General features: G+C 38.9%; 2 protein-coding genes across 2 annotated transcripts; both read right to left on the bottom strand.

The window, feature by feature from the left end:
- Positions 1–923: 923 nt before the first annotated feature.
- Positions 924–5,539, bottom strand: opn6a (opsin 6, group member a). Its single transcript, XM_030772929.1, has 6 exons — positions 5,410–5,539; positions 4,132–4,337; positions 2,421–2,520; positions 2,203–2,307; positions 1,838–2,061; positions 924–1,436 (listed from the first exon to the last, which is right to left on the bottom strand). The coding sequence occupies exons 1-6, from the start codon at positions 5,537–5,539 to the stop codon at positions 924–926; spliced, it is 1,278 nt and encodes a 425-aa protein (XP_030628789.1).
- A 4,477-nt stretch (positions 5,540–10,016) lies between these two features.
- On the bottom strand, positions 10,017–14,290 carry eif4a3 (eukaryotic translation initiation factor 4A3). The gene is made up of 12 exons (XM_030770470.1): positions 14,045–14,290; positions 13,442–13,514; positions 13,253–13,319; positions 13,035–13,097; positions 12,579–12,711; positions 12,353–12,433; positions 12,028–12,169; positions 11,572–11,710; positions 11,251–11,366; positions 10,831–10,938; positions 10,447–10,574; positions 10,017–10,226 (listed from the first exon to the last, which is right to left on the bottom strand). The coding sequence occupies exons 1-12, from the start codon at positions 14,196–14,198 to the stop codon at positions 10,210–10,212; spliced, it is 1,221 nt and encodes a 406-aa protein (XP_030626330.1). The 5' UTR covers positions 14,199–14,290; the 3' UTR covers positions 10,017–10,209.
- Positions 14,291–15,082: the final 792 nt, after the last annotated feature.

The raw sequence follows: 15,082 nt of genomic DNA, 5'->3' as shown, positions 1-15,082 counted from the left end.
GTCTCAAGACAAAACTGGCATTCCAGAACAAGACTGCATTGTGGTAAAAGCACCTACCTTTCAGCTCCAACCTTGAAGTGCTTGACTTCCGTTCTTCAGTGGTAGCTCAGGAGCGGACCAATCCTCTTATATTAAACCCATTTCTCTTCATTGCCAGGGCTCATAATGTCTTTACAGCCGACACTGAGTAGCCATTGCCCTCTGTATCAACTCCTATAAAGTTTCATGGCAATAGCATTGCTGAGCTATTATGACACACAAATCCTTCAGTTCCAAAGAAGTGACAGTGTTGTGAAGATTTTCCACCCTGTGTCTTTGTCTGTTAATGGACTGTATTTGTCCGCGTCCTCTATAAACATTATTTATCCCATTGACTGGAATCAATTAGCTATAATATATCAAGCTTTTTATGATTATGATATATACAACATTTGCTGTGGTCAGCACTCTGATCTGTGACCTGTTTGGTCCACTGATGGGCACCTTCAGTGTCACATGGTCGTTTCTCTTCAAATTAGAAATAATAAAAGAATTTCTAGAAAAAGAAATTGTTTGACTTAAGATTTTTAAATCTTTTTTTTTTTAATCAGGAGACATGATTTCAGTATTTTTTATTAATTAATTCAGTCAATCATTTGTTAAGAGACAAAGTGTTCATTGAATATTACAGTATATGACAGATATCAGGGGTAAATCAATAAAGAACTTTTATTTATTGACACCAATGAACAATGAACTGACTTAGAAAAAGGCCAATCAGCACATATACACATTTACATCGATCCCTTACAAAAATATTATTCTGATATTCCTACCACTGAGGTAAATAAAAGTCCAATTTAATAATTACACATAATTCACTCATTGTTTATATAAAAAAATTGAAAATTAAAGAAAAACAATCGGATATGACGCAACATGTTCTACAGTCTGTCACATTCATACTCTGGTGTTTCGGAGTGCTGAGGCATTTCGATGAAGAACACCTCGTTGTTGGCTGGGGGAGGTGTATTGGGGTGACTTCCCACCCCTGAGTCTGGGCTGGGGGAGGGGTTGAGTAACTGTCCTCCAGCCTTGTTGTTTTTCTCAGCCTTCTGGTTCAGGGGCACCCTGGCAGCCTCTGGTTCTTCCATGGGCTTCTGACGTGGAGCGGCAGGGGAGGCGGCCTCTCCCCTGGCCTTGATGTGTTTGAAGCGCTTGAGTTTGACAGTGTCCTTGCCCTCACGGGCGCAAGGCAGCAGCACGCTAACGTCCTTTCGAAACTTGGAGCTCAAGCCAAAGTATATGAGGGGGTTGTAGAAGCTGGCAGACTTGGCAAAGAGACGAGTAAAGATGCTGGTGAGACTGGGGACGTGGAAGCCCCAAGCCGACCACATGGAGACGACCGCGTAGGGCGACCACGCCAGGATAAATGCCGTGCAGATAACGATAGACACCTGTGAGGAGGAGAAAAAAAAAAAGCGAGAAAGTCCAAGTCAGAGCTGTGATATCAGTGTTGTGACAAAAGGATGGCGATGGTCATTAATTACATTAGATTAACTTAATGCTCAGCACCTATGCTGTCAAAAAATACTCTAAAACGCTGAGAAAAGAAAAGATGTTTGCACATCCCTCTAATTAGCACTCTGTCCTGGGACAAACCTTGGACATGAACGTAGAAGTTTACATTGATATTTGATTTTTTGAAAGTCACAGTGTTCTTACAAGCTGGGTGTGTAAAACCAAAGTAAATGCCACGTAAAACCTTTAATTAAAAAGCATTATTGGCTTTGGCAGTTGCTTAGTGGAAAGCTTTGGGAAAATATCAGATCGCTGTCCAGATAAAGGTTATACTCACAATGGTGACGTCTCTCTCAATTTTTCTCTGCCTGTCAGTTAGGTCACCCTCAGCTGACATTGCATTACCCCTTTTGACCGTGTTGATAATGGATACGTAGGAGAAGAGCATAATCAATACTGGGATAAAGAAGCTGAAGATCAGGATGGAAATTATGTAGGATTTGTGAATGGTTGAGTAGTTTGCTTTAGCCCAGTCGATTTCGCAAGTTCCGTATCCACGATCTTTACAGAAAGCAAGAGAGGAGTGGGGGGAGGTGTTAACAACAACAATAATAATAACAACAACAATAACAATAATAATAATAAATTGAACATACAGCCTCCATTTTGTCTCACACATTGAGCCATTTTACATCTACTCACCTGTGTAACTGCCCCAGCCTAGTAAGGGGGCAACTGACCAGAATGCTGCCCCTATCCAGATGAGCAAGATACACAAACCTATAGTGGAGCTTCTTATGCAATGAGCTGCAAATAAACAGAGTAACATCAGTGCTGGACTGTCATTCTCAATCACAAAGGCATTTTTGCTCAGGACAGCAAATTTACAAAGACCTCTTAGCATCATTGTGACTTTGTACCTTTGTTGGGGTGGCAGCCTTTGATGTATCTGGTTATACTGATTACAGTCAAAGTGTTGATGCTCCCCAGGCCAAAGACCAGGGTGAAGAAGCCATCCACCTGTGAATGTCAAAGGGCCATGTAGATTACGACAGGTTATATGGGAGCTTGTTTGTCATATCTGCTGCTTATCAAAATAATTGTGTATTACAGTCATCTGCCAAAAAGGACTGTCAAACAACATTTTAGTTTTCAGTTAAGGAGAACGTATCCTGTAAAAATTGTGCTCTAAATATATATTCTAAATCAAACGTTTCTTAGAGAAGTAGAACTTAAATTATACTATATCATATTAATGGGCATCACTCTCTAGAACACAAGTCATATGCTCATATTTCCCATTGGTGTGTGTTACATAGCACTCTCTGTCAAAGCATCACTATGTGGGCAGAGCAGTCCAGTCATCCGGTTGGATACCACAGGGTTTTGCTACTCATTACTAGGCTGAACAGTGCCCATGCTTGACTCTCTGCCAAATCTTTCAGATTTAGGGCATCACTCTTTTATCATGCACAGTACATTACATCCTTGCTACAGCAAAGTGTCAGTTTTCTCTAGCTGTCACTCTCCTTCTCCAAAAAAATGATTTAATTTTAAATCTCCCGGGTACACCTTACACTACACACCCATGAAAACACACAGCTTCTGTGTACTATGATGTACTGTGTACATTCATGTTCATTTAATCAAACAATATAAGAAAAGCAAAAATAGGATGTAAGAAGTAAAAAAGACTGAAAACAGAGAAAAGACCAGAAGAATGAAAGTATTGTCTCAGTGTAGGTTAGTCAGGTTGCTTGAAGTCAACAACAATTCACCAATGTGTTTCTGCATTTTTTGAACTGAGACTGTAGATTGTATAGAATGAATCAATCCACTAATTGATGGGTCAGTGAAGGGGAGAAAATTGCAATTAGGATTACCACGTATGCCTTTTAGTGACTCATTTTCATACAACCTTCTTATTATAAGGAAAGACTAAATGGAGTCTTTATATCAGAACTAACAATGCCCAATGATGTCTCTTCAATCTTAAGGTTACCTTTAATTTAAAATGTTTTATTAAGGAGGTTTAACCTCCAGCTCCTTTCTTGGAATCTGACTGATGATTTTTTTAATAGCATGCTTCACAACTGAAAACCAATTAGTGTCTTTTTGATGTTATTGTCTTCAAGAAATTAAATTGGACAGCAATTTGTAAAAAAAAAATGTATTTTTCTCTAAAACATTCTGTTCTCCTGGTCAGTCATTTAAATATTTGAAATCCTACAGGTTTAGCTCGCAACTTTTATTTGACCACAATAAAGCAGTCTTTACGTTTTTCCAGCCAGTATATGTGGTTATGCACCTGCCACTCAAACCACCACTCTGTGAGCACCATGCACGAAGTGGAGCGGCAAAATTATTTGCTATCTTCTTTACACAAACTTGTTTATAGCATTTTTATAACATATTGTGGGGATCATGCTAAAAATGAAAATGAACTGAAAAAAGAATAATCAGCAGCTCGGACTACAAATGGTCCAACATTGTGTTCTTGTCAAATTGTGGCAGGTTCTCACAATAATCTGTCAGACGTTGTGTGCTGCATTAACATCTGATGCTTGTTTCATGAGACTAACATTGGCATTAAGGCCATTCCTTTTATTTTCACAATCCTATTGGCTTTACCTGGCATGTCCACACAGACGTAATGAGATATCCATTGTCCTTAAAGATGTTGAAGATCTCAAGGATTCCACGAGAGTAGCCAAACACAGATATACTGGCATCAGAAATGGCCAGGTTAAGGGTCAGGTAATCTGTAGGCTGCAGAGAACTTCTTTGCTTGAACAGAACAAAGATTACGATACTGTTCCCAAACCACGAGAGCCAACCTAAGGAGAAAGGTACACAAGGAGAGACATCACAAACTCTTGGAAAGGCAGCGGACAATCCTTTTTCATCTAACACTGCTCTGATCTTTGGTTTGAATTGGTTTTGGAAACTTTTATAGATAAGCAATTGTATCCCCTAAAAGCCCATGTAAAACCTCAACACTGGTCAGGTATGTGTTTACTATTATGATTTTGACATTATATTAGACACAACCTATCGCTGTACTGCTCAAAGTAATGATACCATTCTTGAAGCAGTACAGTAGGTTGCAATCAGGTGTCACTCATTTTCCTAATTAGTGTAATCTTACTCTTTAGGATAAAAAATCATATTGTATATCTTTCCTGCATCGGTCATCGACACCTGAACGAGACTAAATAATTTCCAGTCAAAAACACTGTATTAACTGATGTATTACTGATGGATTACAGAGGGATGACCACATTACATTGTTGGGAGAACAGACATATCTCTCCCTTTCAAACTCGTAACATGTTAAGATCTACGTATAGAGCAAAATCTGTGCTTGAACGTAATCCGAACAACACAAGCTACACTTGTAGCTACAAAACCTGCAGTGATAGACAAGGTGAGACACATTTGCATTTGTTTTGCACAACACTGCAATAAAAGTAAAAACTGACCACACCTTCCGCATATTTAGAAAAAAAAAAGAAAAAACAAACAAAGAAAAGAAAAGAAAAGAAAAGAAGGAAACCTCTAAGACAAACTGACTGTTCGATTAAAAGACGCTGAAATTACTTTAAGAATTAATCGAACATTTAATGGAAAATTACATTCTGGGCAATGAATCTAAAAAAGAACATTGCACATATTCTAACTGTACTTTTAAAGGTGCCTTCGACGATTTTATGAATTGTAGATTTACTTTTGGTACCGTTGTTTAATCATTTCCGTTTATCGTGTCATCAATGAATTTAAGAAAAATATTTTGCTGCCAAAAAGTGTCTTCAATTACATGTTCTCAGCGTCTATCTCCGCTCTTTTTCATCGGAGAAATCAATCCGATATGCAAGTACAGTTAACAGGCTTCATAAATAGTTTACTTACCGAGCACTAACAAGTAGACGCCTATGATAGTCTCCCCCTGGTCAGACAAAGGTGGGTCCTTGTTCATGAGACTATAATTGTTGTTTCTCCATGGAATGTTAACCACCTGTAGAGGATTTTTCAGTGACATTTTAGAACTCAAATAGTAAGCTACAGCAGCGAAGGCATGAATGAGTCTCTGAGCTATGCGCTACTGGTGAAGGTTTGCGAGCCGCTAAATCACAACGGTGTTCCTACAGCGGGGCAACTCTTGTAAAGATCCTTGATCTAAATCCCATCTAAAAATACCTGACCAGCGCGCTGTTTGTTGTCTGAGGTGATGACGCGACTCAGTGTAATCCCACTACTGTCATGAAGACGACATTGGGATGACAAAGGTTACCAAGCCCTTAGCAAAACAGTACATTATTTGTGTGAACACCTGGTGACACTTGGTCAAGCCTTTCAGTAGCCCAAAACCTTGACATCAGTATGAGCACTTTGTTTGGGGTGTAAAAGAAAATAAAAGCAACATAGAAAAAAAACAGACAGTCCTGCTGATACATAAGGCTCTTTTCACTGTTTATGACTGCCACATCTCACAGGTGGGGGAAATCAACATTTCAAATCTGAATTTCCAATGTTACCCTCAATTAATAATGGCACTTTTATAAAGTAACCCACAATGGTTCATCTCAAATTCATGTAAAGAGCAATGAATAAACATTAAATTATGCTTAGTTGTAGAGGAATGGAAATCAGTGAGAAAATACATTTGTGCTCTGAATGCCTTGATTATTTGTTTGCTTCAAGAAGACATTTGATAGCAGGCTCCATTATCAAGTGAACTTCACTTACTCCTTATAATCCTGATGGTGTTTGTTTTGACCGACGTCTGAGAAGCATCCATTATCCTATTAGAAGATCGAAATATACCAAATTTAAACAGAGCAACCACTTAACGCATGCTACATGAGCATGTTATCAAATTCAGATTTTGATCAAAGGACAGTGATTACTGTCACATAGATGAAACAGTTGTATCTGCCCTACCAGGTGGAATATTCTGAATGTCTCTCCTTTGCTGAGTTGCTGGTAGATTTGCATTCACAAAATTAAGCCCAGACATTTTGTAAGTAGTTGACACAATGTTTCAATTATTTCTGACAAAAGAATTCCTCATACCACGTTTGCTAGCGTTAACACAGAAAATGTTTGCCTGGATGCATGACGACTTGCATGTCAAATCAACCTGTTGACATTACTGGAAAAGCACATGTTTGAAAGTACACTAGTGAATTTAAAACTGATAGCAGAGACTTTGAATGTAGAGGGTTGAAAGTGCACAGAGCAAGCTGTCTGACCTGGCCTTGGGTCAGCGTTAGCTATTGCTTGGCAGTTAATAGGATCACCAGGCTTACGAGTTAAAGAACTGTGCTAGATCTTTAGCTAATCCTAATTTGATGCATTACTTAGGAATAGGAAATGTTCTCTTTGATAAATATTATAAGAACATCTGAAGCGTCTGATAACACCTTGATTGTGCTCATGAAATGGAAGAGTTATAGTCAGAAAAGTCTTAAAGTAAAAAAAGGAGGATGTAACTCAGAGGAACTCCTCAAAGCTCTTCCAGACGTCTAATGGTCCATTAGCGATATAATCCTATGGCAAATGCCCCTTTTGATGAAGCGAAGCGATAGTTCATTTTTGGCCATGTATTTTGGATGAGGGATGGTGTACATGAGTCAGAACAGTTGTGCGGTGGTTCTGCATTGTCATTTATTCCCAACTGTTAATCATCCACACAGAGAACTGATCTAAAAAACGAAATAAAAACCCATTATCTGTGGTCAGACTGGGGTAGAGGCCAAAATAGATTATGTAGAATCGATATTAAGTCAAATCACATATGGTTTAAAGGACTCCATTCTTTCTTTATTAGAACCAGTTAGAATACAAAAATATTGCATGGATATAAGCTGTGCAGTAACTAAAAGGTACGACAGAGATGAGTCAGATGCTCTAAATAACACATGGGGAATAACCAACCTACTATCAGTGTATGTGGAGGTTTTGAGTTATAGCACACAAAATGTCATCTTGATGATAGCTCATTCCAACTTTTGGCAGCTGTCTTGGTGCTCTCTCTTTCTCCTCTGCGTTTGTCAGTTAATCCTGTGTTCTCTGGCCTGGACACAGGTGGAGGCCACTTGGCTTTTTACTGAGATCCTAATGTCTCTGTCCTGCAGAGAAAGGAAGATGAGCCAGAGGACAGGACATGGGTGGATGGATATGAAAACACTATGGATTTTTAACCGTTAGACTTTGGTACAGATTGACAGAATAAATGTTATGCTTATTAATGACCGATGCAGTCAGTGAGCACGCCAGGCAGAGCGGCTGTGAATATTCTCCTTCTGTGGTCATTTAGGGCCGTTGAAGATTTAATTATGATTGAGCATGCTGTTGTTCATTTGTCAGACTGTAGTGCTGAAAGTCAGTAGGCATGTCTTACAGAGTCATTTACTGTTGTTCCACAACCTTGGAATATTTTCAGTATATTTTAGTGTCAAATTTTATACTCACTGATGCACACAAGTTTAATATCTGGTCCATAGAGGTAACATGAAGTCTCCCTCACTGAGTGTGACAAATCTTCCTCAGTCTATGTGAGGGGAAATGCGCCAGCAGTCAACGAGAGCTCTGCTATCCTCTATGCTAATGTGTGACAGAGGGAAGATAATTCGTTTTAAGATCTGCCCAGGAAATGGATTACACTTGGCAGCTAATATCCATCTCCAAGTTGGAGAGAATTAATATTCTATAAATGTCAAAGCAAAGGGCTTGTGAAGGTCGCAGTATAATTCACCGATCTGGGTAACGCCATGTTCTTTACTTGCAATATTTTATGAAGAAAAAAATCAAATCACTCTTTTCCTTCCGCATAATACATCAGTTACTATAATGTACTTTACTGATAACAGATGTGTTAAGGCTGTATGAATATACAAAGATGGAACATTATTATCGTGATAAAATATAGTTTACTCCCGCAGACTGACTGTTGTCTTTAATGCAGTGTCACACCTACTGTATATTATAGTGCAGAGCGATTTCTTTTCTCTTGTGCTCAACATTGTTGCTACGTACTAAGAAATTCATCCACGTGTGTCCTTGCTCATGGTAAGTGGGAAGGGTTTTGGAATCCACCACAATGTTTGGGTGCATGGACGGCTCTTCTGTCGTGGTACTGCTACGCTGCATTTAGTTAATTAAACAATTTCCAAGCGCTTTCGAAAATAGGCTGCGAGTCACTATCAGGTGGTAGCTAGCCAAGAAATCATGCCAAGCAGTAATCTCAAATAAATCAATACTGATACCAACAATGACCAGAAAATTACAAGATGTATTAAAAACGTAGCTTTAGCAGGTCGATATTTAATTTAACGCTGCACCGAGTCTCAGCATCAAAACTGAGTACATTTCGAAACTACGGTTGTTTGAAACCATAATGTTGTCAACGAATTTTTGCCAAATTGTTAAAATCCAGATAATTTAATTGCAAAAGTTACGAGAACACGTCAGAGAAAATGGATTCATCACAACTAGACTTCACATAATAAACACTCGCTGTCAGAAGATTGAGTTTCATAACGTGCTTTCTTCCCAACAGCAACTGTCTAAACCAGAGTAGTTCTCGATCTGTCGAGTCCAGGGTAATTCATCAAATGAAGTTTTAAAAAATATGACATTCAGTCTCATTTTGGAGTTGCAAGTTTCCGTCTTCTTCTTTTTTTTTTAAAGGACACCGTCCTTAAGCACTGAGGTTATATGTGGATATCTACAGGCATTTTCGTGTTAGCCCCGACAACGTCAGTATCTCAGGAAAAATAAAAACTGGCTCCTTGGCGTTACAATTGCGGTAACGACCATATTTTCAATTAAATAAATAAAAATCTGTGCATATTCAGCATACGACATTTAAGAGTCTCTGACTTGATCCTTACTGAAAGGTGGCACCGGAGGGTCTAGTTATCTCCTGTTCACTACAGTAGGTTTACAAGATTTTGTGTGGCAAAATATATTTCTGCGGCTAAAAAAAGGCTGGACTTAGCTAAAAGGTTTAGACATATAAATGATACATAAACGTGCTCCTCTTGGACTTGATACATTATTGACGTGACATCTAAGATGCTGAAAAGGCAAAGGGATTGTCTCACCCCCTGCTGACTGAGTCTTGACGCAGACATGTTAATTCCTTCCCGAGGTTAGTGGTAAGGGTGAAGTTCTTATTATCTCCTTGTCAACTCACTTGACTTCAGGGAAGCACACTGTAGTTTATTGCCATTACAGAATCAAATATCACCAGCAGAATATCAGGTTATCTAAGAGGATCACTGTCCAACTCAAAATGGCCACACAAATAGTGGAAGACACTATACTACAGGTATATAAAGTTAATAGCCTATAGCCCACAAATAGTATAAATAAATCAGTGTATGGCCCATGCCTGCTCTTTGTCACTTGGTGGTAGTTGTCTCCTGCAGTGAAAGTCTTCTCTGTGCATATAATGTATGCTTGATCAAACTGTATTACAAAAGGTGAGACACTACAATTGACAACTCAAAGCTTCTTTATTTACAAAACAAGCAACCTCACAGTAAATCTTACTTTTGAGTACAATAATCAACATGTTGGGTTGTTAACCCTAACCTATGTAAAAAGACAGGGTAAATTAAAGAGGAATTCTTGAAGGAAAGGTAAGTAAAACAAGGTCCAGATGACAAAAGTATTCATTCCGTCACTCATCTCTCTTCTGCTTCAAATCAAGTCAGCCACTGAAAATCAGAAGATAAAAAAAAAAGAATGAAAAGTAGGCTCACTGAAAACCAAATTAATGGCACATTAACAGCTGTATTGCAGACTGAATACACATTAGACTGTTGAGAAGACACCCAGCTTGGATACAGCAACTAGAATAGAAAATAAACCCTGAAAGTTGAATGTTACATATGTAATCTAAAAAACGGTTAACACAGGAGAGAGCAAATAACTTACCGTTCATTGGCATTTCATCAATCTGTGTTGAGTAGTACTGCTCAATGTCACGAAGGATACGAATGTCATCGTTCTTCACAAAGTTAATGGCTACACCCTTGCGTCCATAACGACCAGATCGTCCGATTCTGAAGGAAAAGCACAAATGCTCATCGTTCAAAGTCAACAAAAATCAAACTGGGATTAAGCTATGAAACTGCTCACTATGTCAACTGAAAGGAAAAAAAAATGTTGAGACAATATCTTGATTATATATTTAGTCTTGTCTCATATCTCCAGAGAGACTCTCCTTAAACCCTGCACCTTTAGTATAGTGACTATGTGGCTGGCAGCACTACATCTTGTGAGTTACACGTTTGTTCACAACAGGGGGAAGGGCCATACCTGTGGATGTACAACTCTCTGTTGTTTGGCAGGTCATAGTTAATGATCAGGGAGACCTGGGGCACATCCAGACCCCTGGCCCAAACGTCTGTAGAGATGAGCACTCGGCTAGAATGGAGGGGGAAAAGAAAAAACACGTCAAATGAAAAACCTGACAACAAATCTAAGATGAGGAATGGTACAATAAAGTTCAAATATCTGTCATTTGATAGGTTCTGCACAGGCAACAAATGATCAGTCTAGTCAAACATCTTCATCTTGAGTTTGACCAAGTAGGGAGTAGCAACATGATTAAGTATACACTTTTATATTCAACTATTCTGTTCTAATAAAAAAAAATGTAATGCTTGAACCAAGGGGGAAAAAAACGAAAAATAAAAAACAACAGTAACGATGAGTATTTCTTGATGAGGTTCTTACCTAGCTCCAGATCTGAACTCTTTCATGATGGACTCTCTCTCTTTCTGTGGCATGTCTCCGTGCATAGAGGACACTGTAAAATTTGCCTCTCTCATCTTCTCTGTTAACCAGTCCACCTGTAACACACCACAATCATTCACTCACTCTAGAGGCCTAATTTCACATCCTTGTACTACAAGGTCTCTATCAGTTATCACTGTGCACAGATCTGCTACAATCTATCAGTAGGGTTAGCAAGACAATATGAACACATCCACTGGCATTGCTGTGAAGGTACACTGCAGAGAATGGAGATGCAGGGATGCGATGTTTCTCACAGACCTTCCTTTTGGTGTTGCAGAAAATGACTGCTTGTGTGATAGTAAGAGTATCATAGAGATCACACAAGGTGTCAAACTTCCACTCCTCTCTCTCCACGGCAACAAAGAACTGCTTAATACCCTCAAGAGTCAACTCATCACTGCAAACACAAAAGACAGACACTTCAGGAAACTGACAACAGCTCCTCCTCTCAGCCACTTTGGGGGAGCACAGTGGTCACACACCCAAAATCCACATTAGTAAAATACAGACTACAAATCCTCACAACCTGACTGTGATCTGCGACCACATCTTGGCAGGTAGTGGGTGTAATTATCGATTGGAGGGGAAATTCAAACTCTGTCATGCTAAAGTGTTGTATAAGTCTAAACAAGTGTAAAAGGCAGTGATTAACAAGTGGATGAGGAGTGTTGGTTTGGACTTTAATAGGCATGCAGATGAATAAGCTGGCATTACCGCTTGACCAGGATGCGGATGGGGTCTGTCATGAACTTGTTGGTCATCTCCAGGATCTCATGAGGCAGTGTGGCACTGATCAGACACACCTGAGTGGCAGGAGGCAGGTACCGATACACATCATAGATTTGCTCCTTAAAGCCTATAATCAGATGGAACAAAGTCAAATTCTTTAGGACGATGTACATACATACACACATATACCTATATACATACATATGAGTGTTAAGGGTGCACTATAAGCCATCAGTACCAAAGCTACAAAAGATAGCTCTTATTTTTTAAATATTTAAATATTGTTTTATTACTGATGATTAGTCTTTACCTTTGTTGAGCATTTCATCAGCTTCATCTAGAACCAGCATCTTAATAGCACGTGTCCTAAGACTCCTTCTGCGGATCATATCTAATGGGGTAAAAAAAAAGAATAAATTAATTATAAAAAAAAAAAAGAAGAAGCGAAAGTTGAACAGAATGAGGGCACAGTAAATCAAAACAGCATGACCAGAAAGCTAAAAAAAAAACCCAGTGATTTTTATAGAGACACTGACCAAAAACTCTGCCTGGAGTCCCAGCCACCACATGCTGTCCATAGTCCAATTTCCTGATGTCTTCGCCCACATTTGTGCCTCCGATGCAGGCATGGCACTGCACGTTCATGTAGTCACCCAAAGCCAGAAGCACCTGTACGGAGACATTGTTTTGTATTGTATACATGTTTAGAGAGACAAAGTAACAAAGACCAACCGGTCCACAGTAACTACATTTAGAAGATATATTTAGTATTCCAATAGTCCAATATCTGAATGGTCTGACAAAATCCCAGCGAAAGGTACAAATATGTCTCAAAAATTGACAGTACATTCAAAGCAAAGTTTCTGGCTTTCTTCCTTTTTTCATTCTATATGATACAGCATTGCATCTCTTCACCATCGTAAAATTTGATTTACAATTGCCTTGAGATGTTGTTCATTTTAGACCACAGTAAATATTCAAATGGAAATGACCTTCTGTATTTGCCCAGCTAACTCTCTGGTTGGAGCCAATATCAGAGCTTGGGTCTCTCGCACCTATGACAAGAAACAGAGGAAAATTAAAGATGACCAAAACTTCTATTCCAGCATGCACTTATATGATAAACTATTTGTATGAAATACTCAGAAAGCAACCACCTGTTTAGGAAAACGAGGTGATGCTCGAGTTGAGAAAGCATGGGCTGAAATACCTGTATGTCCAGACACTGCAGTACTGAGATACAAAAGGTAGCCGTTTTACCAGTACCAGATTGTGACCTGGTGACAAAGCAGAAACGAATCAAACATATTGTTCTAGAATAGTTATTTGTATCATTTAGGGATGTTTTACTGCCAGCGAAAAGATATGTAAATATGATATTAAAGAATGTTCTACTCACTGCGCGATGACATCTCTCCCTTTTATAATTTGCTTAATAGCTCTTTGTTGAATGGCTGACGGTTTCTCAAAACCTGTAAAAGATAAAAATGTATGGAATGGTGAAACTGCGACGCGCTTTCCATGCATGCCGTAACAAAACTATTGCATTTCACGTTTAATACGACTGCACATACAAGCCACTCACAAAAACGTAAACCTACATTTGGTGTACATACATGCAGTATTTTGTCTGCCAATTTATTCTGTTTCATAGGTCAGGCGCGTAAATACAAGTACACTATCGCGACAATGAAGAAGAGGAAAAAATGTTAACCGGTTAGTTCGGTATTAAAAAAACACGCGAGTTTGCTATGCTAATTCAGTTATCGCGGGCTAACGAGGTTAGCTAAACAGCAAGTTTAGCCAATCAGGAAATTTAAACTCTAACTTCGGAGTTTAACACAAACATGAGTACAAACAACACACTGCAGTGTGCCATGCATGTTGCGATTACTTGGATTAAAGGGTCTGAGACTTTGCTTTTCTTGTAATTAGCTTGTTGCTAGCAAATAGCTTATTACTGATGCAGGCCGAGCGCTCAAAACAAAGCCGCGGACTCTACCGTAAGCATAGATCCCACGGAGTAAGTCCTCTCGCAGGCCCATCGTATCAAATGTAGGGGTAACATCAACCTCCTCGCTGGTCTCAAACTCGATTTTGGTCATGTCTTCCTCTTTTAAGATTCGCTTTCTACCAGTTGCCGGTGCTGCTGCCATGGCTAGTGATGTTTCTAAGTTGAAAACTAACGGAAAATCTTAAATGCGCCAGTTGGCGTTCAACATGGAGAACCGAAGACGGACCGCCGCGTGTGTCGCCGCCGTGACGAAAAATTCAAGAGACGTCGTAGGGAATGACGATTCCGGATAGGCGTGTCCTCACGTTTCTAAGCATGCCAGTATTCAAATTGCTGTTCAAGATGTCTTGCCATTATTTTCATCTCTTCATTTTACTACTGCGATTTAATCAAGCTGATAGCACACAAATCATGCATTTATCAAACAAATCTGTTTTTATTACAAAAAAAGCTCTGTACAGAGTCATTTGTTACATATACATTATGAACTCCTCAGACAGTATCTGGAAGCTTGAATTGGTAGTAAAACAAATCACATTTTATCTCACTACTTATGAGGACACCTGACGTCAAGTCTATTCATTTAATTAAACTAAAATCTATATAGCTTTGCCAGCATGTCAATGGGAAACTTTTCATTCTTGGCAACTGGTACTGCATCACTCAATTCACAATGTTGAGCCAGATCCTTATCAAGCACTAAGGTTCTCAATGATCATAGTAACCTAAGTCTTGAAAGGGATAAAAATGACTTCTGACACAATTACTTTTCTTCAGCCTTTTCTTATTGCCACAAGCCTGGATATTGTCAAATTATGGTTAATCCAGTTCAACCAATCACTACCTAAAAACTTGCTTGGGGCAGTTGATAGAGAAGTTTACAATGAACAGTTTTCAGTGTTAACACGCATGATTTTGCATCCTTGATGTATAAAAAAAAAAATTAAAACTGAATTTGTGAGAAGGACAAGTGCAAAAGGAAGTGAGGACGCTACACTAAAACACAATGAAAACGTATAACAAAAA

Source organism: Chanos chanos, chromosome 4 (genome assembly GCF_902362185.1).
Source record: "Chanos chanos chromosome 4, fChaCha1.1, whole genome shotgun sequence".
Classification (NCBI taxonomy): domain Eukaryota; kingdom Metazoa; phylum Chordata; class Actinopteri; order Gonorynchiformes; family Chanidae; genus Chanos; species Chanos chanos.
The sequence above is the reverse complement of the archived record's forward strand: the minus strand, read 5'-3'. Positions and strand labels throughout refer to the sequence as shown.

What these genes read in the sequence shown, in the direction of transcription:
- opn6a (XM_030772929.1), bottom strand. Translation starts at nt 5,539, where the DNA reads ATGTCACTGAAAAATCCTCTACAGGTGGTTAACATTCCATGGAGAAAC. An exon ending in CGTCTACTTGTTAGTGCTCG is followed by an intron (nt 4,338 to 5,409) that starts GTAAGTAAACTA and finishes CTTTCTCCTTAG; the next exon opens with GTTGGCTCTCGTGGTTTGGG. An exon ending in TTGAGAGAGACGTCACCATT is followed by an intron (nt 1,437 to 1,837) that starts GTGAGTATAACC and finishes TCCTCCTCACAG; the next exon opens with GTGTCTATCGTTATCTGCAC.
- eif4a3 (XM_030770470.1), bottom strand. Translation starts at nt 14,198, where the DNA reads ATGGCAGCAGCACCGGCAACTGGTAGAAAGCGAATCTTAAAAGAGGAA. An exon ending in CCGTGGGATCTATGCTTACG is followed by an intron (nt 13,515 to 14,044) that starts GTAGAGTCCGCG and finishes TATCTTTTACAG; the next exon opens with GTTTTGAGAAACCGTCAGCC. An exon ending in TGCAGTGTCTGGACATACAG is followed by an intron (nt 13,098 to 13,252) that starts GTATTTCAGCCC and finishes TTCTTGTCATAG; the next exon opens with GTGCGAGAGACCCAAGCTCT.